At 53.0% G+C, this 25,617-nt stretch overlaps 1 protein-coding gene across 1 annotated transcript in view; it reads left to right on the top strand.

Annotated features, from left to right (window-relative positions):
- The first annotated feature begins 763 nt into the window (after positions 1 to 763).
- The window catches only part of BRD4 (bromodomain containing 4), a 28,076-nt gene continuing 3,222 nt past the window's right edge, over positions 764 to 25,617 (top strand). The window contains exons 1-13 of the mRNA XM_006876827.1: positions 764 to 1,048; positions 4,122 to 4,259; positions 5,407 to 5,542; positions 7,504 to 7,754; positions 8,163 to 8,525; positions 9,270 to 9,398; positions 15,684 to 15,893; positions 16,244 to 16,446; positions 16,759 to 17,054; positions 17,620 to 17,730; positions 24,365 to 24,417; positions 24,503 to 24,857; positions 25,308 to 25,615. Of these exons, the coding sequence (XP_006876889.1) occupies positions 764 to 1,048; positions 4,122 to 4,259; positions 5,407 to 5,542; positions 7,504 to 7,754; positions 8,163 to 8,525; positions 9,270 to 9,398; positions 15,684 to 15,893; positions 16,244 to 16,446; positions 16,759 to 17,054; positions 17,620 to 17,730; positions 24,365 to 24,417; positions 24,503 to 24,857; positions 25,308 to 25,615 (2,838 nt within the window). The remainder of the gene's footprint in view (positions 1,049 to 4,121; positions 4,260 to 5,406; positions 5,543 to 7,503; positions 7,755 to 8,162; positions 8,526 to 9,269; positions 9,399 to 15,683; positions 15,894 to 16,243; positions 16,447 to 16,758; positions 17,055 to 17,619; positions 17,731 to 24,364; positions 24,418 to 24,502; positions 24,858 to 25,307; positions 25,616 to 25,617) is intronic.

Genomic DNA, 25,617 nt, shown 5'->3' with positions numbered 1-25,617 from the left:
AAATGTGCGTGGATGGTTTTCAGCCATTGAGATACTCTGCAAACAAACCCACACAGCGTCACAGGCAGCTGGGTCAGCCGCTTAGCCCAACCTGTCACCACTGGTGGCTCTGTAGTCAGGACCCAAAAATACAGGGGAGCACCAAGAAGTTCCTGGAAACATTCCATATCTTTTAGTTACATTTTTCCTTAGGCACTTAGAAGCCGCCGCATGTAAACGGGAATGTAGCATTAGTGTGGCACTGTGGGTTAATGCACTGGACTGTAAGGTCATTTTGAACCACAAGGTTGGCAGTTCAAGCTCACCACCTCCTCCTCGGAAACCCTATACAGGGTCGCTGTGAGTCAGAACTGACTAGGGAACAATTAACAACAACATTAGCACTGTGTTTGGGGATGGCTCTCACACACAGGCCGTGCCCTCAGCATTTGTAACTAGGAGAGTGGGATGCAGTTTGCGATCTGGGACTCATTATTTCTCCTGCCCTGTGGGCGCCATAGTGCCCACAGCCTTGTCCAACTCACAGCTGTGACTCCTGTCTGCTGAGTGACAAGTCTGGTGAGTGGTGGGAAGTCTCCGGGAGAGAGGACATGGTCCCCACAGACTTGGGTGGTCGTGGCCTAATACAGAATTGGGCTCACTCTTTCCCCACTGTGATGGCTATGGTGGCAGGGCTTTGAAACACGGCGCCTCTGCCACCTATTCTGACAGGGCCTTTTCTTCCTGCAGAGTGCTTGGTGGAGAATGTGATGGGATCGGTAGCATGTCTGCGGAGAGCGGCCCTGGGACGAGATTGAGGAATCTGCCCGTGATGGGGGATGGACTAGAAACTACCCAGATGTCCACACCGCAGGCCCAGGCCCAGCCCCAGCCAGCCACCGCAGCCAGCACCAACCCCCCACCCCCTGAGACCTCCAATCCCAACAAGCCTAAGAGGCAGACCAACCAGCTGCAATACCTGCTCAAAGTGGTGCTCAAGACACTATGGAGACACCAGTTCGCGTGGCCTTTCCAGCAGCCCGTGGATGCCGTCAAGCTCAACCTCCCTGTGAGTAGTGGGGTCAGGCTTCCTGTGTCTCTACAGGGGAGGGCACCCAGGGAACCCGGGCTGTCCCCTCAGGAAAGCACTGTACCCTGGTGAGTCTGAGTCACAAACTGTAGCCAAGTCTTCAAGTGAAAGGATCTGAAACAGACTGGATTTTGTAACAAGGGGTTAAGGAGCAGTCAAATTTCTGTCTGATATCAGTGGGATGGAGTCAGAGCACAGCAAGCCAGATGCTCCTGGATATTCCCATCTCCCCTGCCTTGAGAGGTATCCATTTGCCCCCATCCCAGCAGGAGGATAAGTGCTTTTATTTTTTTTCTTCTTTGAGAAATTGTTATATACTATCCTTGCTGTTTGCCAGCCCCCCTCATCCCCTGAGCACTATAATGGCAGGGCAGGGGATGGACATATGGTGGCTGTTGTCCTTGGTCAGAGCTGGAATTGAGGGACCATGAGTGCATGTGTGAGTGTCTCATCATCATTCCAGTTGCTCCTCCTATGTCTGTTACAGCTGTCAAGGAACCAGGTTCTACAGACTGGTTTTGGGGGGTAGTCCCCCAAGCCCAGGCTCTATGGCTGCTCTCTGTTAACCAAGACTAGTAGTCAGGTTGAGACGTGGCAGCCTACTAATCTCATGCTGGCTGGCATGCAGGGTAGCCACACAGGGTCCAAGGCTCACCCAGAACAAGTGTAGCAGCTGGAAGAGAAGAAGCCAATGAGATAATGGGTTCCAGAGGACCAGAGCTGACAATGAGCTGGCTGTACTGTTGGCCTTCTGCTGGGGCATTGTTGGTCTTGGAAGACTATAGGGGTGCACTAGTAGAAGTCTGAGGACCTTTGTAGGTGTGATTGAAGGGATGTGTGAGGATGCATAGTTCCACAGGAGCCAAGCAGCAGGATAGAAATGAGGAGAGGACAGAACTAGAGAAGAAAGACCTTGAGATGACAGGGTCATAGAACTGAGTGGGACAGCACCATCCAACAGGGCAGGCGCAGAGTGGGTGGCTGGAGGGTGAGTGGTTGTGGGTGGTGGAGGTCATTATTGTTATGGAATAGAGACAAGAGTCAGGGACTCACAGAGAGTGTGAGTTGCCCTTCATCCCTGTGATTTGCATCAGCACCAGTCTGGCATCTGCTCTGATAAAACAGAGGACGGGCACCACCTCCCCATCCCTATCCCTCCTGTACCCTGGTTCCCAGAGCTGCTCTTCTGAGGTGGGGTTAAGGCCATCAACTATGTGTGTCTTCTCCATTTGCTTCCTGCTGCCTTCTAGGCCTTGACCTCTGTTTTAGACCTTCGTCCCACCAGAATTTTTCCAAGGAAGACGTATTGGTTGTTGCACCCATCTTTTCTCTCCTGCATTGTCCCCTCCATGGTCCAGCTGCCCTTGAGTCATTTAGCATGCTGTGGCTATGGCCACCTCAATCTGGGGAAGACCCCTTCTTTGAGACATTTGACTATGGAGTGAAATGCATTCTCAAGAAGGATATATTTGCACTTTTTTTCTTGGGAGAGATATGACAATTTGTAACAAGGCAAATCTGGTCCAGTGTCCCCACCACGTTGTGGCTTTTTCCCTGGAGTTAGTAATTAGATCATATCCATAGGCCATGCTCAACTTACCTGTGTCTCTGTCTGGACTTGGTGCTTGAGCCCGATGATGGGAACCAGGCGGGTAGGTTATCTCGGACTTTTGGTGGGTCTGACTGACCTTGGGCTCTGTCACATCTATGTACAGGCCCCTGGCCACCTGGCCTTCTGTTGTTGTTATGTGCTGTGGAGTCAATTTCGACTCATAGTGACCCTGTACAGGGTTCCAAGGCTGTAAATCTTTACAGGAGCAGAAAACCTCATCTTTCTCCCGCGGAACAGCTGGTGGTTTCGAACTGCTGACCGTGAGATTAGCAGCCTGACGCGTAACCCCTACGCTACCAGAGCTCCTTCTGTGCTCTTCGCTAAGTTCCTTATATGATTCTTTTCATTACATTCATTTTTAATAACAGGTTTAGGTTTATAGAAAGTTGTAGAGATAATTCAGAGTCAGATTTCAAGAGTGAGTTGCACACCTGCTCTCAACTCTGTTTGCCCCTTAGAGGGTCAGTCCTCCTATGGCACTGGCCCAGTCATAGTTTAACAGTGAAAGATGCCCTGCTGTGAAGTGCTTTAGCTTTTCACATGTTCTGCTCCTTTGGGTTTTCTGAAGGGACTCCATCTTGCATGTCCTCCCCATCACATCACTCAGGTTTCCTTTTTAAGACTGTGTTGGTTCACCCCCACTGTGACTTACTGTGTTTCTTATGGAGTAGAGGGCTTGGGGGATCCCCTGCTGTATGGCTCACCTCAGCAATGTATGCTGCTTCGTGATTTCTGACTTCCCTCTGTGGGACTGCATCTCCTAGGGATTGGGTGGTGCGGTAGCGCGGTGCCCAAACTACCAGACATATGGAGGCAGATGTTGCCTCCCCGTCTGGGTGGGCACTCAACCTCCTCAAACCTGACACCCACTTATGCACTTGAGCCCTTCCTGGGCATACCTGCTGTTCCCAGGACTCTTTAACTCCCTCACATCTGGCTCCAAGTGAGTGGCAGCTCGTTCCACTTCGGCCTTCTTTACACTATCCCAGCTCTGTAGGCTGTTTACAAATAAAGGAAGTTGGGAAGACGTGCTTTCGTTGACAGAGTTCTTTTCTTGGGGCCTTAGCAGGTCAGGGCTCAAGCACTGTCACCATAGGATTGGAATTGTATAGACACCTAAGATGTTAAATATGGGAGAGAGTATGGCGTTAATAGGGACGTGCCTTTTTAAAGGTTATATGTTGACCACATTTCCTTAAAATTAAAGGCTATTTGAACATCAAAAATATGGGAGAACTGTAAAGTTCAGTAAACCTTGTTAAGAGCCAATTAGCAGACTCAAACTTGGACCTCATTAGTTCTGGGTTCTCTTCAGGGTCCCTGACCAAAGATGTGGGAGGGCTTCGGTCTGTGAGGTGGTTCAGGCCACTTGGCCCATGCATGCTACCCAGGGACCCTGGCACATAGTGCACTCTGTCCATTCCCCCACCCCCACCCCAGGATTACTACAGGATCATCAAGACACCCATGGATATGGGAACAATAAAGAAACGCTTGGAAAACAACTATTACTGGAATGCTCAGGAATGTATTCAGGACTTCAACACAATGTTTACAAACTGTTACATCTACAACAAGGTGAGTCTGAGGATTAAGCACACACCCAGTGGGGGTGTGGAACGGGTGGGGGGATTGAGTCTACTGGAAGAGACTATTGCAGTTGAGATGCTGGCTCATAGTTGTTCTGTGTCTTTTGTGGGGAGGAGGGGCTGGCCAGCCAACTGCCCTTGTTAACTTGAAGCTCAGGCTTTCAGTGCCTTGGGATTTGGGTTCTTGGGGCATGTCTTAGTGGTGAAAGTGAAAGGTGGTGACCGCTCAGTACGCATCTACATGGTTAACATAAACTCTCATGAGGGGCCTGCTAGGATGTAGCTATGCAGTGGTGGCTCGAGCAGGGGCTGCAGGGCCAGGGGCTCTGGGGTGACAGTCTCCTGGACATCCAGGCATGGTTGCTCACAGCTTCCAGTCTTGGGAGTCGAGTGACCCCCTCTACCTTTTGCACAGACCCAAAGGTGACCCTCAGCCCCATAGCCACATCTCACGGTCCAACTGTGCCATGAGGCCAGTCCTTTGTTCACAGTGAGACCACAGACGTGATTAAAACCCACCCTCCCAAATAGAGCGGCTCTGGAGGCAGACCCCAGACAGAACTCAGCTTTTGACCTCTGCTGGTGTAGTGGTAGAATGGCCCAGAAGAGATGGGTAGGTGAGTTTCCTGAAGCTTCCTGTGTTTTCTAACATGCCTCTGCTCGAACCACGAGGCTCACGCGGTGCTTGCAAGGACGAGGCCCCTTCCATCTGAGAGCCACTTGGGGCAGTATCAGGGGTGTGGTGGCAGAGTGGGCAGTGTTGGGAGAGCCAGTGCGCCGCTGTGGGACCTGCTGGGGATGGAGCCTAGAGAAGTGCCTGTGGCCTGAAGGCCTGCATGATTCAAGTGGCTCTTGGCTCTAGCCTGCCAGGGACCTATGAGCTTGTCAGGTGCTTGAGGCATTAGGATGGTTTCCAGACAGGCCAAAACAGGATGCTCAAGGTGGGTGGGGAGATAGGTGCTAGCTTAGCACCTGGAGGAAAGGGGAGCCTTGGTAACAATGGGGGCTCGGATCAGGAAGGGCCCTCCTGGAGACGGTACCTAGCGCTTTGGGGCAGGGGTGGCCCCAGGTGGGGAACTTTTACTCTGGGGAGGTGGGGAGGGCTCTCTGACTCACCCCCTGGTCTCCCCATCCAGCCCGGAGATGACATCGTCTTAATGGCCGAAGCTCTGGAGAAACTCTTCTTGCAAAAAATTAATGAATTACCTACTGAAGAGACCGAAATCCTGATCGTCCAGGCAAAAGGGCGAGGCCGAGGGAGGAAAGAAACAGGTGGGCATGGATCTTGCTGTTTCTCTCTGACCATTGCCTCTGTTCCCACATTTGGTTAGAAGTCGGGAGTGGTAAGGAGGGAGCCACTGTGTATTATAATCTGCCTGGTATTATTTGGACTACTGTCGTGGCTGGTCTATGAACCACAAGGTCAGCTGCTCCTTGGAAACCCTATATAGGGCCACTATGAATTTGAGCAGGCACTTAACAACAACAATAACAGTCTTTTTTGGTCATGGTGGGCCTGCCCTATTGGGTCATTAACCATGGCACCTTCCATGAGTAGAGCCCTTCCTTTCAGGAGGGGGAAGTTTCCGAGTGATGCAAAACAGTGAACCTCGTAACAGGTTGGAGGTTTGAGTCCACCCAGGGACACCTTGGAAGAAAGGCCTGGCAGTCTCCTTCCAAAAACTCAACCATTGAAAACTGTGGAGCACAGTTATACTCTGACACTTGTGTCATCACCATGGATCAGAATTTATATGTATAGGGGAAGGGAGGGGTGTGTGGCATTAGACTTAGATTAGAAAGGAAGTCTCCCTCTTTCAGTTGTTCAACTCATCAGTGCTAGAGAGATGTTGGGGGGAAAAACATTAACCTGACCAGAAGTAATCTTAGACAATTTCCCAGCTTATTTGGCAATTTGGGGGTCCAGTTTAAAAAACAAACACCTTCATATACTTGCATCAGACACACACCTGCTGTGACTGCTGCTCCTTCTGAAACCAGTCTCTGACCCCTCTTGGCCTGGTGTCCAAGGCCACCTGGCAATAGTTGTTAAGTACTGTGGAGTCAGTTCCGACTCATAGTGACCCTGCATGGGGTTTCCGAGGCTGTAAATCTTTATAGGAGCAGAAAGCATCATCTTTCTCCCATGGAATGGCTGGTAGTTTTGAACTGCAGACCTTGAGGTTAGCAGCCCGATTCGTAACCATTACGCTCCCAGACTGGTTCAGATACCTTGTGTTCTTCCAGATCCACACAGCAGGTGTTAAGAGTAGGGATAAAATGTAGCTCATTTGTTCCCCAAAGAATGCTTTTCCTTTGACTTTGACTCTCCTTTTCTCAGAATCTGTTCTGAAGCCCAGAGTTGGGGCAGGGACTAAAGGTGGAAAGTGTGGTGGCTGGGGGTGGGGGGAGCTAAGGAACAAGTCCTGTTTGGCAGCCTCTATACTCTGGTGGCATAGTGGTTATGAATCGGGCTGCGGACCGCAAGGTCAGCAGTTTAAAACTACAAGCTGTTCCTCGGGAGAAAGATGATGTTTTCTGCTCCCATAAAGATTTACAGCCTCGGAAACCCTGTACAGGGTTGCTATGAGTCAGAACCAACTCCACGGCACATAACAACAACAACATACTGGCTGGCACACAGGCCATGTTGTAACTCCTCTGCTCCATTTCTGGAAGCAGCACCCAAGTGGGGGAGGGGGCGGTGATCTGGGAATCGGGTAGAAGCCCCTTCCTTGAGCTCTGAGGCACTATTCAAGTCTCACACAAGCCAACTCATAGTTGGCATCTGGGTGCTTGCTTATGGTGATGGGACTATTGAGTTCAGGCCTGGCTCTGGTTCCCCATGTGCTAAAAGGCATTTGCCTGCTCATGGCACAGCCTTGGGCATGCCCAGTGGCCATTGATGCTGAGGCTCCCCTCTTGACTATGGGGAGGCCTCTTAACACTGACCAGCCACCAAGGGCAGCAGCCAGCCAGCATCCGCTGGGGCCCAGGACGGAGCCTTCAATTGCTGCTATCACAGTCCCCACCACTTTTCCCTCTGGCAGTGCTTCTCGAGCTAGGACAGCCCAGCTGGGGCTCTCAGCCTCTGCCCTGTTGAGGGGTCATTCTGGGGCTGGGTGTGCGGCACAAGACCTGTCCAGGGCCTGTGGCTGTCTACTGTGTGGGGACCTTCCCTGTGAGGCTAACTGGGAGCAGCTCCTCACCACCCTCCCTTTCTCTGTCCCCAGGGACAGCAAAGCCTGGTGTCTCCACCGTACCAAACACAGCGCCAACATTGACGCCTCCACACACCCAGACCCCTCAGCCGAATCCGAATCCGCCGCCTGTGCAGGCCACGCCCCATGCCTTCCCTACCATCACCCCAGACCTCATCGTCCAGTCACCCGTCATGACAGTGGTGCCACCTCAGTCCTTGCAGGCACCCCCGCCAGTGCCGCGCCACCCACCCATCATCGCGGCCACCCCACAACCCGTGAAGGTGAGCACCACCCCTGCTATGCAGGGAGATGAGGGGTGGAGCGTGGGTGACACAGAGCCTACCTATGGGTCCCTAGGTGTGAATGGGTGTTTCACAGAGTCTACTGTTTGCATCAGTACACCCTGGGGGCAGCTACACCTGGGACCACAAGGTCATGTTCATGGTTTTTTCCATTCCTGACATCCTGAGCAGCCTCGGGACACCCAGTGAGGTCTTTAGCACATGTCTATTTCTAAAGGCCTCCAAGGCCCGGAGGCTCTAAGAGCAACTTCTGAATCCAGTTGTGCTGTCCCTATCACAGGTGGCCTGCCCCAGCTACAGGGGGTTGGGGTTAGGGCCAGTGTCCAGGGAGTTGGGACTCCAGTTACAGACAGGGATGGTCCTTGACCCTGGTGCTGCTCTCCACAGACAAAGAAGGGGGTAAAAAGGAAAGCCGACACCACCACCCCCACCACCATCGACCCCATCCACGAGCCACCTTCATTGCCACCGGAGCCTAAGGTCACCAAGATGGGCCCCCGGAGGGAGAGCGGGCGACCCGTGAAGCCCCCGAAAAAGGACGTCCCCGACTCGCAACAACACCCAGCACCTGACAAGAGCAGCAAGGTCTCAGAGCAGCTGAAATGCTGCAGCGGTATTCTCAAGGAAATGTTCGCCAAGAAACACGCAGCCTACGCCTGGCCCTTCTACAAGCCCGTGGACGTGGAGGCACTGGGCCTGCATGACTATTGCGACATTATTAAACACCCCATGGACATGAGCACAATCAAGGTGGGTTCTCCCTACCCAGGCACCCCAGGGTCATGAGCACAGCACAAGGGGGACTCCCCCCAGGCTGGGAGGGAACCAGCCAGGCTTCTCCACCTGCTCCAAGGAGTTCAGCAAATCGTGCTGGGGAGAGTGGAGTTTGCTCCTAGATCATGTACCTTGGCGACTTGGTTATGGTAGAGCAAGGCCCGTCCTTCTCTGTCGGTGGACGCTCAATGTCAGCAGACACTAGTGGTCTTGCCCCCTCCTTGTCTGTGTCAGGGATGACCCTCGTGGTCTCCCCTCTTTGGGAGGCAACCACTAGGACAGGCAGTCACTACATCCTTGTAACCAGGTTCACAGAGGGAGCTGGTGACCCAGATGAGAACTCAGCACTGTCTGTCTCTACCTTGTTGCAATTTCATGGCATGGCATGGCATGGCATGGCAGATGGGCTGGGTTCCTTTGACCAGGGCCACATCTTGCATCTGTCCAGGTCAGAATTGGGCTCAGACTTCCCTCATGCAGTGTTGGCCTAGGCATCACATCCTACATGGATGGATGAATTTGGGGTGCCAGTGTCCTACCCTGGGGCTCGCTGTTGAGTGTGGCCTTTTTCACTGATTTGGAGAAATGGGGTGATGGTCTCCACACTCTTAGGGCCTGGGTCACCCGAGAAGCCTGTTTGCTCCCCCAGGCAGCCCTCACTGCTGCCACTGCCCCCAGGACAGGCATGCACAGCTAACAGGCCCGGTCCTGTCTTCCCAGTCTAAACTGGAGGCTCGCGAGTACCGCGACGCTCAGGAATTTGGTGCCGACGTCCGATTGATGTTCTCCAACTGCTACAAGTACAACCCTCCTGACCACGAGGTGGTGGCCATGGCGCGGAAGCTTCAGGTGAGGCTCGGGGTGGGGGCCTACCCGGGACCTTGGCAAGCTTTGTTTTTGCCACTAACCTTGGCAAAGTGCCATGTGGGCTCAACTTGGGATAAAGTGGAATTATCGACTAGCCAGTGCCAAGAGCCAGAGGTTTTCAAGCAGGTGGTTTGTTCCACTGCTGGTCTTGAGTGTGTGTGTTACTGTTTCAGGGTATCCCCTGAGACCTCCCCCAGTTTCACAGCTTTGGTTGGAGTAGTGTGTTGTATGTGGTTAGAGCCATTCTGTAAAACCCGTTTGCCTGCCTGCTAGGAGTAGACCTTTGGTAACAGTGGCTGTGAGCTTCACTGGGGTGCTTCTTTCCTAGAACCCCTAATCATTCTTTGTTCACCATTCTCTCCAGATGCTACCGGGACAGGGAGGTTACAGTACAAACATGTCAGCCAATTCGCTTTTTTTTTAATATAAGTTTTTATTGTGAATTGAATGATAGTTTACATGGGAGAACATTGGCTTTAGACCATTGTTTCATTGCAATGATTACAATATCCCCCATGCATTATCACTCAACAGTATTTGCTTATATTCCCTCTGTTTTTTTTGTTTTGTTGGGGGGTGGGGTGGGATGTACACAAAAATACTCAGGAACATATGATAATAATTTAAACAACCAAAGGGCATATTCTGCAACCCTGCCTCCTGGCCTCCAGCACTCAGTCTTTCTCTTTCCTTGAGTCTAGAGTTGTCAGCTACTCCCTCTCTCCATGTCCTCATCTCTGTCTTCATCTGGTGTTGCTGCTTCTCTGGATAGAGTCCCACATTCTATTCATGCTTTTCTTTCTTGATGGTCCTAAGGGTCCTCTGTTTCTGGACTGTAAGATTAACTACTCCCCCATTTTTATTACAAAACTTCTACCTTTAAAGTTGTGACTGTCATGATAATAAGAGTTACTCACTATTGAATCATAAGAATCTTATCCCCATCTCCTTTCAACAGACCCGTCTAGACAGGATGAAAACTATTCAGTGGGGACTCTACCTTTCCCTGCACGCTCTTTTAACTCCTTTTTGAAAACTTGTAAGCCAGCTACCTCGTACCTTTAAACCACCACTACCAACCCCCAACACATAAACATTTTAGATAGCCAATGTCTAAGTTACCTTCTCCTTTTATTTTAGTTTAGTTTTTTTCTCCTTTTATTTTTAAAACATGGAAAATCATATATCCAAACTTCAACAGTAATTCTCTTTAAGTGGTAAGGTTAAGGATTAAAATGTTTGGAGAATAAAGTCAGTATTTGGCATGTTTATAGTACTTTTTATTTAATTCTTTAAGATTAAATTGTCCTGTGGCTTGCTTTTGCTTTGAGGTCAGCAAGCTGTGTGGGCTGGGGCTCAGGTTGATAAGGCCCTGGATCTTGACACACCCAGGAGAAAGGTTGCTTGCTGTTTCCGAGGCTTACACTAGGACCTTCCTCATGAAGAGCCTTCACACTGGCGCTCGTGCTCGCACACGCACACACACCCCACCCCCCTCTTCCTACCCAGAATGGAAGGGTTTGTTTCCACTGTTCATTTTAATTTTATTTTTTCTGAGTTTTTTTGGTTTTTAGATTGGGTGTAGAACACTTTCAGTTGGGTACTGCCTATGCAGCCTTCACAATCTGACTGCCATATCATTAGCTGCGTTAACCTTTTGACACCATTTAACTGCAGTTTTTGTAAAGGCCCACTAGGTGGCAGAAGTGTCCTCAGTTGCACCTGAGAGAAGGCACCAGAGATTTCCACTCCATTCCCTTTCTTTGCCATCCTGAAAACAGCCAACCAAAACAAGTTCTCTGCCAGCAACCAAGATTGCTATTTTGTTTGTTAGCTGTTGAAAGAAAAAGAAGCAAATATTCTCTAATATATCTTCCTCTCTTGAAACCTAATTATTATTGTTTAGTGCCACCAAGTAAGTTCTTGGTTCTGACTCAGAGTAACTCTGCAAAGGGTTTCCAAGGGGCTGCTGGTGAGTTTGAACCACCGACCTTAGAGTTCAAGCCTACCATTTGGACCAATGCTTTATCCCACAGCACCACACCAGGACTCAGTAGCCATTATATTTTTTCTCTACAGCCTTCACTTGCTGGCGAAGGTTTCTAGGTTTTGTTGGCCTGATTTGGGGATAGTATTGCATGGTTCTTCCAGTAGGATTGCAAGCAGGCCTGCTTGCGTGGGGTTCGCTCATGGTAGCTCACTGGGCTGGACCAAATGAGAGCATGACAGCAGGTCAGCACCAGGTCAGCTCTGCACATCTTAAGGGTGGTCTGCAGGTGATAGAAGCCTTGCCAAATTGTTTTAACGCTGCTAGAACCATCTCTCGTACTGTTGTAGAATGAAGTATATCTGCCTTGATGACCTAGTTGGTTGGGAGGTGGGTCCTAGGGAGCTTCCTGTTGGGAGAAACAAACCCTTATTTGCCATCCAGTCGATTCCCACTCCTGTGGGAATACACCCTCCATGTGTGTGTCAGAGTAGAACTGTGCACCTTTGATAAGTGCCGTCAAGTCAGTTCCACTCATACTGACCCTGTATAGGGTTTCCAAGGAGTAGCTGGTGCATTTGAACTCAACACCAACCTGTGGTTAGCAGCGCAGGGTTTATCCTACAGCATCACACCTAACATTTGTTTCGGGTGTTGCCGAGTTGGCTCTGACACATTTCAACCCTATGTACAATAGAACAAAATGCTGCCCAATCCTGCCCTATCTTCACAGTTGTTAGGGGAGTCTTCCTTTTCCAGGGACAGTCTCTCCTGGTAAGCGGGTCCGAAGTATGAAAGAAAAGTCTCACAGTCCTGGCTTCTGTGCTCCGTAGTGGTTTCCTTCATTATAATTTGAATGAAAGTTTACAGAGACAATTAGTTTTCCATCAACAACTCTACACATTTTTTGTTTCATGACATTAACTGCTCTTCCTACTTCTTCTGTGTTTCTTGTTTCCAGTGGTCCTTTCCAATCCCTTTGTGCTTTCTGAGTTTTTATCCCTGGTTAGATGAGCCTTTTTTTTTAAATCTCCTATGGTTGGTTGGTTTTAAGAAGCGCATATCCCCCCACCCCCCAGGTGGTATTGGTCACCATATGGGTCTGTCTGTGATTTAGCTGAAAGTGGAACTACGGGGATGAGTTAATGTCCAGGCCTAAAGGATATCTAGAGAGAGGCCAGTCTCAGGGGTTTTCTATACCAGTCTGTCAAACCAGGAAGCCTGGTCTTTCTATGATTTGGAGTTCTGTCTCACATTTTTCTCTACATAGGGTTTTCAGTGACTGATGTTGTTGGAAGTAAATCATTAGATCTTTCTTCTGAGGTGCCTCTGGTTGGGTTTGAACTTCCAACCTCTTGGTTAGCAGCTGAGCGTATTCATTGTTTGTACTATTAGGGCCATCTTGTTGGAAAGGCCATTGAGGCTGTGGGCTTTGCTTTCTTTTCCTGGAAGTTCTTCGGTATCAGTGTAGGATGAGGACCTGCTGTCCACCCCCAGACTGGAGCTCATCTGGAACGTAACATAGAGAGGAACCCACTTTGTTTCCCTCCTCCAGCCTCTCATTTCACAAAGTCTCACGGGTTCAGGGCCTTCTTGGGCTAAATTACTGCACTCCTTCCTGATAATTATCCAGTAGTTTAGAAAGTGTGTTAACAGTTGTAGCCCACTTGAAACCCTAAGTTTTATGTCAAGAAAGCAATGCAAATTCAAAGTGGTGTGCGATTGTCTTTATAGTAAGGAAACGAAACTCAAAAGTGTGCCGGTGGGGGGCTACAGAGGCAAGAAGTGACTGGCTTACAAGCTTTCAAGAGGGAACCTAGATCCAGAGGGCCTGGAGGAAGGTAGAATCTTCAGTGAGTAGTATTCAGTCTGACTAGGCGGGGCTGATGCAGTGAAATGCAGATGGGTCTCTTGTGATACAATAGTGAATAATTGTTATCAGGACTGACTGTGAGGGTTGGAAATGTAAAGGTGGATGTTTTATAGCAAGGAGGGGAGTGATTAACTTTTCAGTCTAGGAGCAGAGGTCCCTAAGACCATCAAGGGAGAAGAGCAGAGAGCGGGACCCTACCCAGTGATGCCAGAAATGGAGCCAGAGATGATAATGTGGAGCTATGGAGCAGCTGGAGATTCTAGACCCAGAGAGGGAGAGCGACTGTGTGCTGAAGACCTGTGGGGCCATGGGGAAGGATTGCATGGAGGGGATTGTAACCATGGCAATGAGACGATATATGATAGAATGAATGTAAAACTAATGTTCTCCCATGTATACTATCACATAATTCACAATAAATCATTTAAGGAAAAAAAAAATGTGGCCAACACTGGCCTAACAATGAACAAGAAGCTTTTTAAAACTGCACCTGGCATCTAAGTCCATAATGAATGGTATTTATTATAGTGTCTCAAAAAGGTAAATAAAATATGGCTTTAACGGTTTAAAAAAAAAAAAAAAAAAAGTGTGCCGGGATCTTCTGCATTGGAACGCAGAGGCAGGGATTTGTGTGCGTGTCTGCCATCACTCACAGCACCTGACACCTTGAGGCCTTCCCCTCCTGCTCTGCACTCTGGGTGTGGCCCTGGAGCAGTCTGCGGTGCTAGGGAGAGTCGGTTAGGCCACCTGTTCGCAGATCATCGACCAATGTGTCTTCCCAACCCTGAGCATCTCTCCCTATGAATCCAACTTAGATTGGATGATTCTGGTCAGCCTTATAGCTAGAGCAGGTTCTTGATGTGACCATTGGAGTTTATTGAGGAGCGAGCCCAGTGTGACACGAGTTGTAGGGGGAGGGATAGTGGTTGTAGGATGCATGGTGGAGACTACCCTGGCAGCATCATTTCCTGTATTGTCACCATCACTGTCTTTTTGAAGTCAGTCTCCTGGTCCCTGTGCCCCATTGCTCTTCCCCTTTGCAACCTCTTGATGTGCTCTGCCTTCTCAGTCACCCTGCTTAGAGGAGGGCTGCTTGGGGTTGGGTTGACCCTGCTTGTGTCCTCTTCCAGCCTTGGTTTACAACTTTTGTGAGCTTCCTTGTGTTTCCATCCCCACTGAACTCTGAGCTCCTGGGTCCAGCGGACACATCATCTGGTAACCACACAGGGCACTTCAGAAATACTTGTCTTGCCTTATACCCAAGGAAGGTTTTCCTCTAGCAGCCTTGGACTTATGAGCATGGGGTCAAGAGAGCGTTTTCCAGAGAGCTCTGTAGTGTGCAGAGCCCAGGATGGCAGAATGTGACCCAGACTGGAGTAGACTCTGTGAACATTGCTGTTTGACCTTAGGAGCTCAGAGAGTTGTGCTGTAGTCTCCACCCACCTGGGCACTTGGATTGGAAGGCTCTCCTTTGCCTTATGGCAGGGGCAGTGTGGCCAGGATAGGAGGAGACTGATCGCCTCCCAAGCAGTCTCTGGTGCCTGGCTTCCCTGTGCACTCTAGATGCTGCCTCACCTCGGTGGTTCCTCAGCCTATGGCTGAGTTCTGCTGGTGGTTAGCTCCTTCTCCCTGGGTAGCTGGTGGGCTCTCGTCCTGTGTGTGCTCATGGACGGAGTGCCCCTGCCGTTGTAGAACTCCATAAGCAGAACCGCTGTTGAGACAAAATCCTGGCTGGTGTTGCTGCTACCTTGGGAGGTCTACACACCTGGGGAGCTATGGGGCGGGGGTAGGGGCTCATCCGATCCCTCTTGGAGACGAAACCATGTGGCTCTAGCCCCAGGGGGCTACTTTCAGAAGCATGCCATGCAAACCCATCTCTGTCTCGTCTCTGTGCTGGCTTCATCGTGGGTGCATCCCTGAATGGGATCCCAAGGTTGTTTTAATCCTAAGCATCTTCTAGTCTCACGATGCTGCCTTTTACCTTCTCACCTCCTTCTTATCCTCTTGCCTGGGAGACGCTCAGTCCTGTGCTGTCCCGTGACCAAAGGAGTCACGTGCAGACACAGGTGTTCCCCCTACTCTCACCCCCACCCCCCATAGTGCATTCTGTGTGCCAGATACCTCCATGTAGCAGATTCACCCACTCCTGCCTCCTTCTCTGTTAGCCTCTGTGCCTGAGGTGCCTCCATCATGTTAGCATGCAGTCGCAAGGCCCCAGGGTGCTGTCTGGTCCCCTCATCAAGGACCTCAGTGGACTGGCCCACTCATTTGGTGTCCTGTGCCCTCACCTGGATGTGTCTCAAGGAGGGTGTGTGTGGCCACCTCAGGAGCACCTTCCCTTTACAGGGGGCTTCCTGTCATGAGAATGCTGGGCCTTGGTCCTCACAGGCATGACTCTTCCCCTCAGGATGTGTTCGAGATGCGCTTTGCCAAGATGCCAGATGAGCCCGAGGAGCCTATGGTGGCTGTGTCCTCGCCGGCTGTGCCTCCTCCGACCAAGGTGGTGGCCCCACCCTCATCGAGCGACAGCAGCAGTGACAGCTCCTCGGACAGTGACAGCTCCACTGATGACTCCGAGGAGGAGCGGGCCCAGCGTCTGGCTGAACTCCAGGAGCAAGTGAGCACTGTTCCTGTGTTTCCAACCCTGTGGCCTGGCCCCCTTCACTAGACAAGTGCTGTGTTGGCCTCATACAGCAGTGATGCACCACTGCTGGGCCAGGACAGAACAGGATAACCTGAATGGAAGAGACAATCCTAGGTCCTCTCAGTCCCTGAAAGGAGGAGGTGGGGCTAGGGTAGCTATTGGCCTTGACATTATGTTTGCTCACCTGGAGCCCAGGGCATGGGTGACTGTGAGCAATGTGAGCTAGGCACTGAGTCAAGGTCCCCTACATTTGCCACCCAAGCCCCCCACCCTGCCCTGCGTCCTGGGTACCGCAGGTGCTGAGCCCATGGATCTGCCCACAGCTCAAAGCCGTGCATGAGCAGCTGGCAGCCCTATCGCAGCCCCAGCAGAACAAGCCAAAGAAGAAGGAGAGAGACAAGAAAGAAAAGAAGAAGGAGAAGCACAAAAAGAAAGAGGAAGTGGAGGAGACGAAGAAGAGCAAAGCCAAGGAGCTGCCGAGCAAGAAGGCCAAGAAGACCAACAGCAGTAACAGCAACAGTGCCAGGTCTGTGCTTCCCACTGGGGGCTGCTGAGGCTCTCTCCCTGGCGACCAGTCCATCACAGCCCAGCCAGTCTCCTGTCCCTTCCCCTGGGAGCCTTTGGAAGCTCACACGCATGACATTTGGCAAAGGACTAGAGTGTGCTGTCTGGGCCCCCAGTAGAGTTGGTCATTCCCTCTGATTCAGGCGGCCTGCTTGTCTGCACCAGGTGCTGCCTGGGCACCCATGCTAGCACCTCAGCTGCCTTAAAACCACACCACTGGGGACATCCTAGTGTGTGTGGGCTTGTCCTCATGATGTGTCATTCCCCAATGCAGCAAGAAGGAGCCGGTGCCTGTGAAGAACAAGCCACCGCCAGCATACGAGTCGGAGGAAGAGGAGCGCTGCAAGCCCATGTCATATGAGGAAAAGCGGCAGCTGAGCCTGGACATTAACAAGCTGCCTGGTGAGAAGCTGGGCCGTGTGGTGCATATCATTCAGTCACGTGAGCCCTCTCTCAAGAACTCCAACCCTGATGAGATTGAGATCGACTTTGAAACTCTGAAGCCGTCCACACTGCGCGAACTGGAGCGCTACGTCACGTCTTGCCTGCGTAAGAAGAGGAAGCCCCAAGGTGCGTGGGTCCAGCCTCCCTCTCTGGTGAGATCCTATAGGTGTCCCATGGTTTCTGTGTGAGCGTTTCCAGATGATGCCATCTATGCCTTTGGTCTGGAAATCGTCTGAAGGTAGTAGCAATCAGCCCTGGCTTACTTCAGGCTATGGCGGGCAGTGCAAGGAGAGAGAAAGGTGGTGTGCTATCCAAGGTGCAGTATAGATGCAAACTTAGAACTGAATGTGGCTGCCAGCCCGCTCTGTGTGCCTTTCCCCCTGGCCTTGACGACAAAGATCTTCAGGCATCGCTTTGTCATCGCAAGTGCCTTAGCTCTGTGTCAGGGTTCCCAGGCTTGACTCTGCTCCTCTGGGCCCACCCTAGTATGGGCAGGTGCAGTGTACCCTGGAAGTGCCATGCGTGTTTTCCGGTCCTGCCTTATCTTGGCATCAGGCCCTGTGTGCTCTCTGTGCCCAGCCCCTCACATTAGGACCTCCCCCTTCACCTTGTCTCTCTGGTCTCAACATGTCGTTCAGCGAAGTAGGACACCAGTGGGCCCCTATTCAGCAGGCCAATGTTTCACTTGCAGCAGAGAAGGTGGATGTGATCGCCGGCTCCTCCAAGATGAAGGGCTTCTCGTCCTCAGAATCAGAGAGCACCAGCGAGTCCAGCTCCTCCGACAGTGAAGACTCCGAGACAGGTCAGGCGACTTGTTTGGGAGGCACCTTCTCCCCTTGACTTACCACGTCCTCTGTCCATCTGCCCGTTGCCCATTGTGTCCACCTTCTAACTCGAGTTGGGGGTGACCTTACGCCCCCTCCAGCAGTTGTCCTCAAATGCCTCCTGGCCTGGGAGTCCAAAGGCCTGTATGGTGATGGGGCCTTGGGGAGGGAAGAAGACGAACCAGGTGCAGGCATTGCTCAATGTTGGCCCCAGCAGGTGCTCTTTGTCTCACGGTGGGCCCAGGCAGGCCTGCTTTCACGTCTTCTTACTGTGCACCAAGTGGACACTGTGCCCAGCCTAGCCCTCCCTTGTGAGCAGCTACCTGGTGGAATTACAGGGGACAGGCAGAGCAAGATTCTAGGAGCCTTGTGGGGGTCCTTCTTTTTATTTGGGGGACTCAGGCCAATGGATTGGGAAGAGAAGCAGCCTGAGGGTCTGCCCCATCCTGAGTTGAAAGTGGACAGTCTATTCTTGGGGGCGGCATGCTCATGTCAGGCCACCGGGAAGCAGGCATCAGACAGGGTTTCCCTCTGGGTTTCAAGTAGAAACAGACTGCCATCATTCTGCTTTAGCACCTGGTGTCACAGGTGGGGAGGTAGAGGCCGGGGATGGGATATTCTCTGACTGGGTGTCAACACATCCCTCTCTCTTGTCCTCCCTCTGTAGTGGGGTCTCTTATCTTAGGTGACCTCTTGGGTGGGTGACTGTTTTCAGCAAAATGAAATTCATTAGACTGGGTCTGTCCTGTACTTACTGAGTACCTGCTGTGTGCAGAGACTGCCCGGTCTGGACCACAGGCCACCAGCCCCACCCCCACCAAGTCTTAAGTGGCTACTCTTTCTGTGGCCAGCAGGAGGGAGCATCATGCACCGATGCCCTGGAAGCTGGCCCACACTGAAGCGAATGGCTATTTTCTTGGGCCCTGTCAGCAGTCTTCACATCAACAGCAGCCCAGCCACGATTGGTCTCCTTTTGGTCGTACTTCTTGCATTTTTCGTAGACTGCTCCCAACAGGGTTTCCCCAAAGGCAGTCCTGCCTAGGGTCCTACAGTGCCTAGGCACATCGTGGGGCCTTGAGCACCTCTGAGGTGCAGCTCAGGTGGGGTTCCTGAGAGCAAGGCCCACATGCCAATGATGCACTACCTCGAAGATTGTTTTCCCTTCATTTTTTCACTTTTTTTCCCCTTTAAAGAATGGGGCATGATTGTGCAACATGTAATTTGAGAGTCCTGGGAACAGCTGTCCTGGCAGGAAGGAGGCAAGATTTACAGTCTTGGTGCCGCTGGCTCCCAGGCTTCCGCCACTTGGCTTCTCAGCCACCCCTCCCCGCCTGGTGCTTACTAGCTCCATTTGTCCCTCCCTGAGAGCCGAGACCCCTGTGATCACGTCGTCTGTGTGGCCCGCCCTCGTGGGGACTATGTCTGTGTGTTTGGGGCCACAGCATTATTCAGTGTTGGCCGTCCAGCACAGGAGCCCAGGCCCTGTGCCGGGATGGGCTGGCTGTGGGTTCCAGGTCCATGAGCCAGCTGCCCTGGTTTCTGTGGTGGTTACAGCAGGATGTGGATGCTAGCTCCTCTGGTCTTTCTCCTTCTTCCCTTGCTTCCATATGGACAGCTGGGAGTTGTGGATGCGTCTCCTTCTATCACTTGCACGACAGTTCAGCTGCCAACACATCCTTAGACATGGATCATCACAGGGAGCTGAGCAGAGGCACTAGAGAGGGTCTAGAAGCAGGGGGTGTGGGTCTGCTCATCCTTTGAGCATCACTGACCTTAGTCTCCTGTATCTCCAGAGCACTGGTCCTTCACTATTGCCGGAATTGGCTTGAGGGTTCATTATCAGAATGGAGGGGTTCAGAGAAATGGCTGTGTGGAGGCTAGTGGTTATCACCAGCGCTGGCTCTCTCCACCTCTGGCTCCATCCCACTGCTGAAGGCCTGAGCAGGAGACACAGGCTAAGCCCCTCCCAGGAGCCCTGGTCACCTAGACATGGACGCAGGGTTCTGTGACTGGCCTGTTGGGCCGTGGCCATGGCACACATTCAGCTATTTTTGTCTCTTGGTTTCCTTTTCCCAGGACCGGAGTGTGTGGGTGTTTCTTAATAGCTCCAGGGGAAAAAAGAATGCTTGATGTTTTGGAAAGATCTGGGTTGGAAAGTGCAGACGGAGGCCACGGGCATTCTCACCAAGACAGGCCACCCCAGCCTCCCACCAGGCTCTCAGGAGCCTGTTCCCAGCCCAACTGATCCTGCCTGTTGCTCCACAGGCAAGTGTGGGCCTCTGGGAGACCTGAAGGATCGGGTGCCCCTTCTCACATGAACAAACACATACACATTCTGGAGGGGTTCAAGGGCCCCTCAAAGGCAAGGTAGTGTGGTAGTCTCTACAGTGACTCTGAAGACCAAGTATGCGTTCCGCTGTGTGATGCCCCCAGGCAGAAAACAGTTCACCTTGGCTCCTTCCTTCTTCCTGTCCTCCTCAACAGGCTGTGTGACCGGCTCCTCCTCTCCAGCTTGTCTTGATTGTCTGGGCTCTGGAGGCATAGGGAGCCCTGGCCTCTATGTCTTTCCCTCCCAGGGACTGGACGGAGAGAGTGCAAGAGACAGCCCTGCGGGGTGCACGCAGAGCCAGTTTTCCAGGAAGGAGAGAGTGAGAGGGCTGGGGCGCCTCTCAGAATCAGAGGAATTTTGCTAAAAGGAAATGCCAGCATCGAGCTATGCAGAATGCATATGGAACTCGTTACAGAAGCCGTTGTTCTGTTGAGAACCATAAGAGAATTCAAACAAGCACAGGGCGTTTCTGGGGAAGTCCGTGCACAGCACACTTTCTGGGGGAAGTAGGTGTGCTCGCTGCCCTTCCACAGGGCGAAGCTCTGCCCTCTGGTTCTCTTGGGTTCCGTGGGCACAGGAAGCCGACCAGTGCAACTCTTGATTCTTGTGACTGACTGGGCGGAACATTCCACACCATCTCTCTCACACTGGTTTCTCTCTCCTCTATGTAGGTCCTGCCTAATCATTGGACACGGACTCTTAATAAATCGGTCTTCAGTTCCAGATTCCTTCCCAGCGAGCTATAGCTTAAGTCCATTTTCTTCTGTGAAAGGGACAGGACTCCACCAAGTCACGCACCCTCAGAGCCTTGGGCCTGTCCCTGGGGGGAGGGGGGACGGGCTAAGTCATACCCAGCAGCGCATGCCTGGCTCCCTTCGGTGAGGGCTGCCATGGGCCTTCCAGGGTCAAGACTGCCTGACTGTAGCACCTGGCCCACTGTGGGGCCTCGTGGTGAGGGCAGCTTCCAGAGGCAGAGCAGGCCCACCTATACTTGGGCAGCTCCCTGGGCTCAAAATGTGTTCTCTTCACCTTCCCTCTTTCCTGGGACTCTGGATCCTCTGCTTTCTCCAGGACTTGCTGTGACATTTAGCCAAGGAGAGCTCTCATTCAGCCTAAGGAAGAAAACTCTAGAGCTTTCCCAAATGAACCCCAGGAACTTTCCTCTGTCCTGACAGGCCAACTAAGCCACAAGGGGTCCCTGACCACAGCTAACTGTGGGTTCCTGGAGGTATCATCCGTCTTCCTTATCCAATGTGTTTCCAGAAGCTTAAGCTGCCTGCCCCACTTCTTTTGCCTCTTCCCCTGTTCACATAGGGAGGGATCCTCATGCTCCTTCCCTCAGGCTTAAAAGAAAGCTGCCCCTCCTCGATTCTGGGTGTCAGGCGGGCCTCCCAGGTTTGGGCACTGGGGCACCATGCAGCAGGCCAACCTTGGCTTGCTGTCCTCCTTTGCACTAGTGGGCCCTGGACCTGTGAGCAGGCGTCATGCCCTGGGATCTGCCCCAAGACTCACCTGGGGGTGTGCCAACAGGAGCATCCTTGGTCTGGAATGGTGATAGCCTCCAGGGGTCGGTTGGGCAGGTCAGGACAGCCGCTTCTTCCTAGAGTCATCGAATGGGCCTCTTTGCTCTAAAAATACAAACCAGCCCATTTTTGGTCACAAATTGGCATTTTGGCAGAAACGCGCGTGACGCACACAGTCCCCTGAGGAACACATCTATGCTGGGGTGCGTTTCCTTCTTACGTGGAGTCTGTGTGGACTTGCATGGCCCTTCTCAAAGGCTGCCTCATTCTGGGACTGGGGGCTGCCCAGGGGGCATTGTCCTAAGGGCAGGCCTCCCCTCCCACCCTCCCCACAGCTTATGACTGCCAAGCTCTGCCTGACCTTCACCTTGGCCTTAGTCAAGCTCCCAGCTCCCAGGCGAGCTCTTTTGGCCAGACTGACTATTTTGAGCTACCCTTTGACCTGCTCCTGGTTCTTCCCAGTGCAATGTGGCCAAGCCACTGGCGTTGTCTTTCTGGGAAGATTCCTCTGGGTTCCCAGTCCCAGCATCCCCTTCACACAGGCTCTGCAGGTCCTTCCCCTTGGGCATTCAGGCCGTCCTTGCCTGCCTGCAGAGAGAGCTCTGTGCCCAGTAACTCAAACACTTCAGACTCAGGCTGTTGCCTGTGCCAGCTGCTCCAGAAGCGGTGCCAGAGGAGACAGGCCCTGCCACCTCCAGGGGGACAACCTGAGGCAAGAAGGGTCAGTGGGAGCTATGGATCCTGAGGAGGCTGAGTCATCTGACCCTCAGACCTCAGGCACCAAGGTGCTCCCAGGCAGCTCAGTTCAGGCCACCCTCTTCCTCTGTCTTCCCTCCTCCTTCTGTCCATCTTCATCCCTCCTCCTTCCCCCCTTTTCCCTCGGCCCTGCCCTCCACCCTCTCACTCTTCTGTCTCTTTCACTTCGGGGGGGCTGGGGACAGGGGGAATCAGTGTTTTAAATCAAATTTGACAGAAACTTTTTCAACCTTTGTACAATTATCCTATGTAAAGCTGAAATTGTGTTGAGTTCTCAATTGTCGTGGAATAAAGATCACACCGTGCTTGAGGCCATCTTCATGTAACCCGTTCTAGAGAGTTTTGTGGGGGGTGGGGTTGGCGTGGCGTGACGCTGTCGTGGAGCCGTGCACTTCCTGTCCTGTCTCCCCTCAAACACCAGGCGCAGCCCCACTCCAGAGCCTCACTTGATTGTCCATAGTATCCTCACAGGTTCCCCACTCACTCTCCTCCTAAGGGACTCCTCCAGACACACCGTATCCTCCTCCTCAACTACAGTGGATGTCTGGCCACCCCTTAAGACTTCTGGTCATATTTCACTCATGGATTTGTCTCCTCCCCTGACTTCCCTCTCTGTTCCCTCAAAGCCAAACTCCCCATGCGTGTCTGGCACCCACCTGCTGTGCTGGGAGACATTGGGACTGCATCTAATCGCTGTCCCCATCCCCACCGTGACCCTGACGCTACAGGTCCACCCAGAGTGGCCCTTCCTGCACAGCCTGCCCATAAGAATCTCCTCTTGCCAGCATTAGGTTGCTCTCCTAAAAGCCCTGAGCCCGGTGTTCTCCCTCTCTGGTGTCCCCTGTCCCCTCGTGTAAGGACATGTGTCCTGGACTGCTGAGGTCTCTTGGTGTCTCGTCTCTGATGTGGGTGGTAAGCTCTCGCAGGGCTGGATCCCTTTGTGGCAAACTGCGCCTTGGAGCTAGGCACCCCATAGCAACTTCGATCTTGGGTTGCCTCACTTTAGGCGAAACCTGGGCCCTCCACCACCAGCAGAGGAGCCAGCATGCCAGAGGGAAGCTTGGGGGAGCGAGGCAGAGCTGAGAGGCGGTAGGCCGCCTGCTGCCTGGGATTGCCACCTCCACGCTGCTCTCCTCCCTCCCTCGGTGTTTGGACAAGCTCTTGAGTGTGGGCTTCTGGGGCAGTGGGGGTGGGGGGGTGGGGTTGGGGCAAATTGGCATCTGAGCATTCCATGGGCAGACTCACCTGGGTACATGCACACCACCTCAGCTCCAGGGACCAGGGCATGGGACACATATTCCTCCAGCAGTGTGGGGGTGGTCCCTTTCCCTCTGTTCGGCAGTGCCAAGGGGGCACCTGTCCCATGAGCTCCAGTCACCCTACCCTCATCTAGGGCACTCCTTCCTGCTTGTAGGCATGGCTGACCTCCCCTGTCTCAGAGCCCTGCAGCTGGCGCTGCGTGGCACCTCAGCCCCTGCCAACCCAACTCTCCTGCCCTTTGGGTAAAGGGCAGGAGTGAGTTCCAGAGGCAGTGCAGGTGGCACCTCTGGTTTTGAACTGCGTGACTCCAGGCGGATCCTCTAACTTCTTTGAGCATTGCTCTGCTCATCCATCAAATGGACGTGGTCATGTTGAGCATCCAGGTGCTCTCAGAAAAGCCATTTGGGCCCAAAGCACTGAGACCTCACTCACTGATCAGTGAGCAGAGCAGGCAGGCCCATTGAGGGTCTCCTGATTTGGCCTCCAGGGCCCAGGTACCACACTTGTAGCTTGGCCAGGGGGGCTGGAGTCGTGGCCCCTGTCAGGGAAAGGAGAAGGGTAGCTGACACCCCCATATGCCTTTCCCAAGGGCCCTGGGCCAAGACTGTCCACCTCCTATTAGTGTCCCCTGTCCCACACCTGAGCTCAACCTTTGTGTTCTGATCCCTGTCCTATCCCCACTGCGTCCACAGCCAGCACCTACCCATCTGCCCCAAGTTTCACACCATGTCTTTCTCTCCACAGAATTGGCTTCAAAGTCAAAGAAGAAGGGGCACCCTGGGCGGGAGCAGAAGAAGGTACGTGGGCTCCTGTGGGCTCCCAGGTGTGGCCCAGGTGGGCCAGACTTGCCTGACATCAGCTTGTCTGTCTGTCTGCCTGCAGCACCACCACCACCAGATGCAGCAGACCCCTGCTCCTGTGCCCCAGCAGCCCCCACCTCCATCTCAGCAGCCCCCACCACCGCCCACACCTCAGCAGCAGCCACCGGTTCCACCACCCCCACCAACCCTGCCACAGCAGGCAGCTCAGGCGCTCAAGGCCTCCCCGCCACCCTTCATCGCCACCCAGGTGCCCGTGTTGGAGCCCCCGCTCCCGGGTAGTGTCTTCGACCCCCTTGGCCACTTTACCCAGCCCATTCTGCACCTGCAGTCCCCTGAGCTGCCGCCGCACCTGCCCCCACCACCTGAGCACAGCACTCCGCCACACCTCAACCAGCATGCCGTGGTCTCCCCTCCAGGTGAGCCCAGTAGTGGCGAGGCAGCCAGCCTTGGTTTTCTCTTCTTTTCAGTGGGCTTACTGGCTTCTCAAGGTCACTGGATACTAAATGGTAAAAGTGTGTTCCATGCGAGACTGTGTGTGTGAAGGCCTCAAGCCCTCAGGACTACCACCAGTCTCATGTAGAACATGATCACTGAGTTTTGGGACAATGCCATGCACCGGGTGTAAAGGGAAGTGGCTTTTTCTGCTGCTTGTGGAGGGAGACCAGGGGCTGGTGATAGTGAGAGCTGAGGGGTGGGTAGGTAGGAGGAGAATGGCACATGCGGGGGCCTTGTCTTCATTTTGAATATGGGAGTGAGATGGGCTGACTGCAGGCTGGAGGACAGCTATGGGAGGCCACCCGAGTCCCCGCAGCTGAGGAGGGAGTGGGCAGGAGTATGAGCCTCAAGGTTACTGTCTTTCTCTCTAGCTTTGCACAACGCTCTGCCCCAGCAGCCCTCTCGGCCCAGCAACCGCGCTGCTGCCCTGCCCCCCAAGTCGGCCCGGCCCCCGGCCGTAGCGCCCACCCTGGCCCAGCCAGCCCTACTCCCACAGCCCCCCATGGCCCAGCCCCCACAGGTGCTGCTGGAGGAGGAGGAGCCACCCGCCCCGCCCCTCACCTCCATGCAGATGCAGCTGTACCTGCATCAGCTGCAGAAAGTGCAGCCACCAACCCCACTACTCCCTTCCGTGAAGGTGCAGTCCCAGCCGCCCCCGTCCCTGCCGCCCCCACCCCACCC

The sequence above is a fragment of the Chrysochloris asiatica genome, unplaced genomic scaffold, assembly GCF_000296735.1.
Source record: "Chrysochloris asiatica unplaced genomic scaffold, ChrAsi1.0 scaffold00417, whole genome shotgun sequence".
NCBI classification, from domain to species: domain Eukaryota; kingdom Metazoa; phylum Chordata; class Mammalia; order Afrosoricida; family Chrysochloridae; genus Chrysochloris; species Chrysochloris asiatica.
Note: the sequence above shows the minus strand (reverse complement) of the source record. Positions and strands in the feature narration are given on the sequence as shown.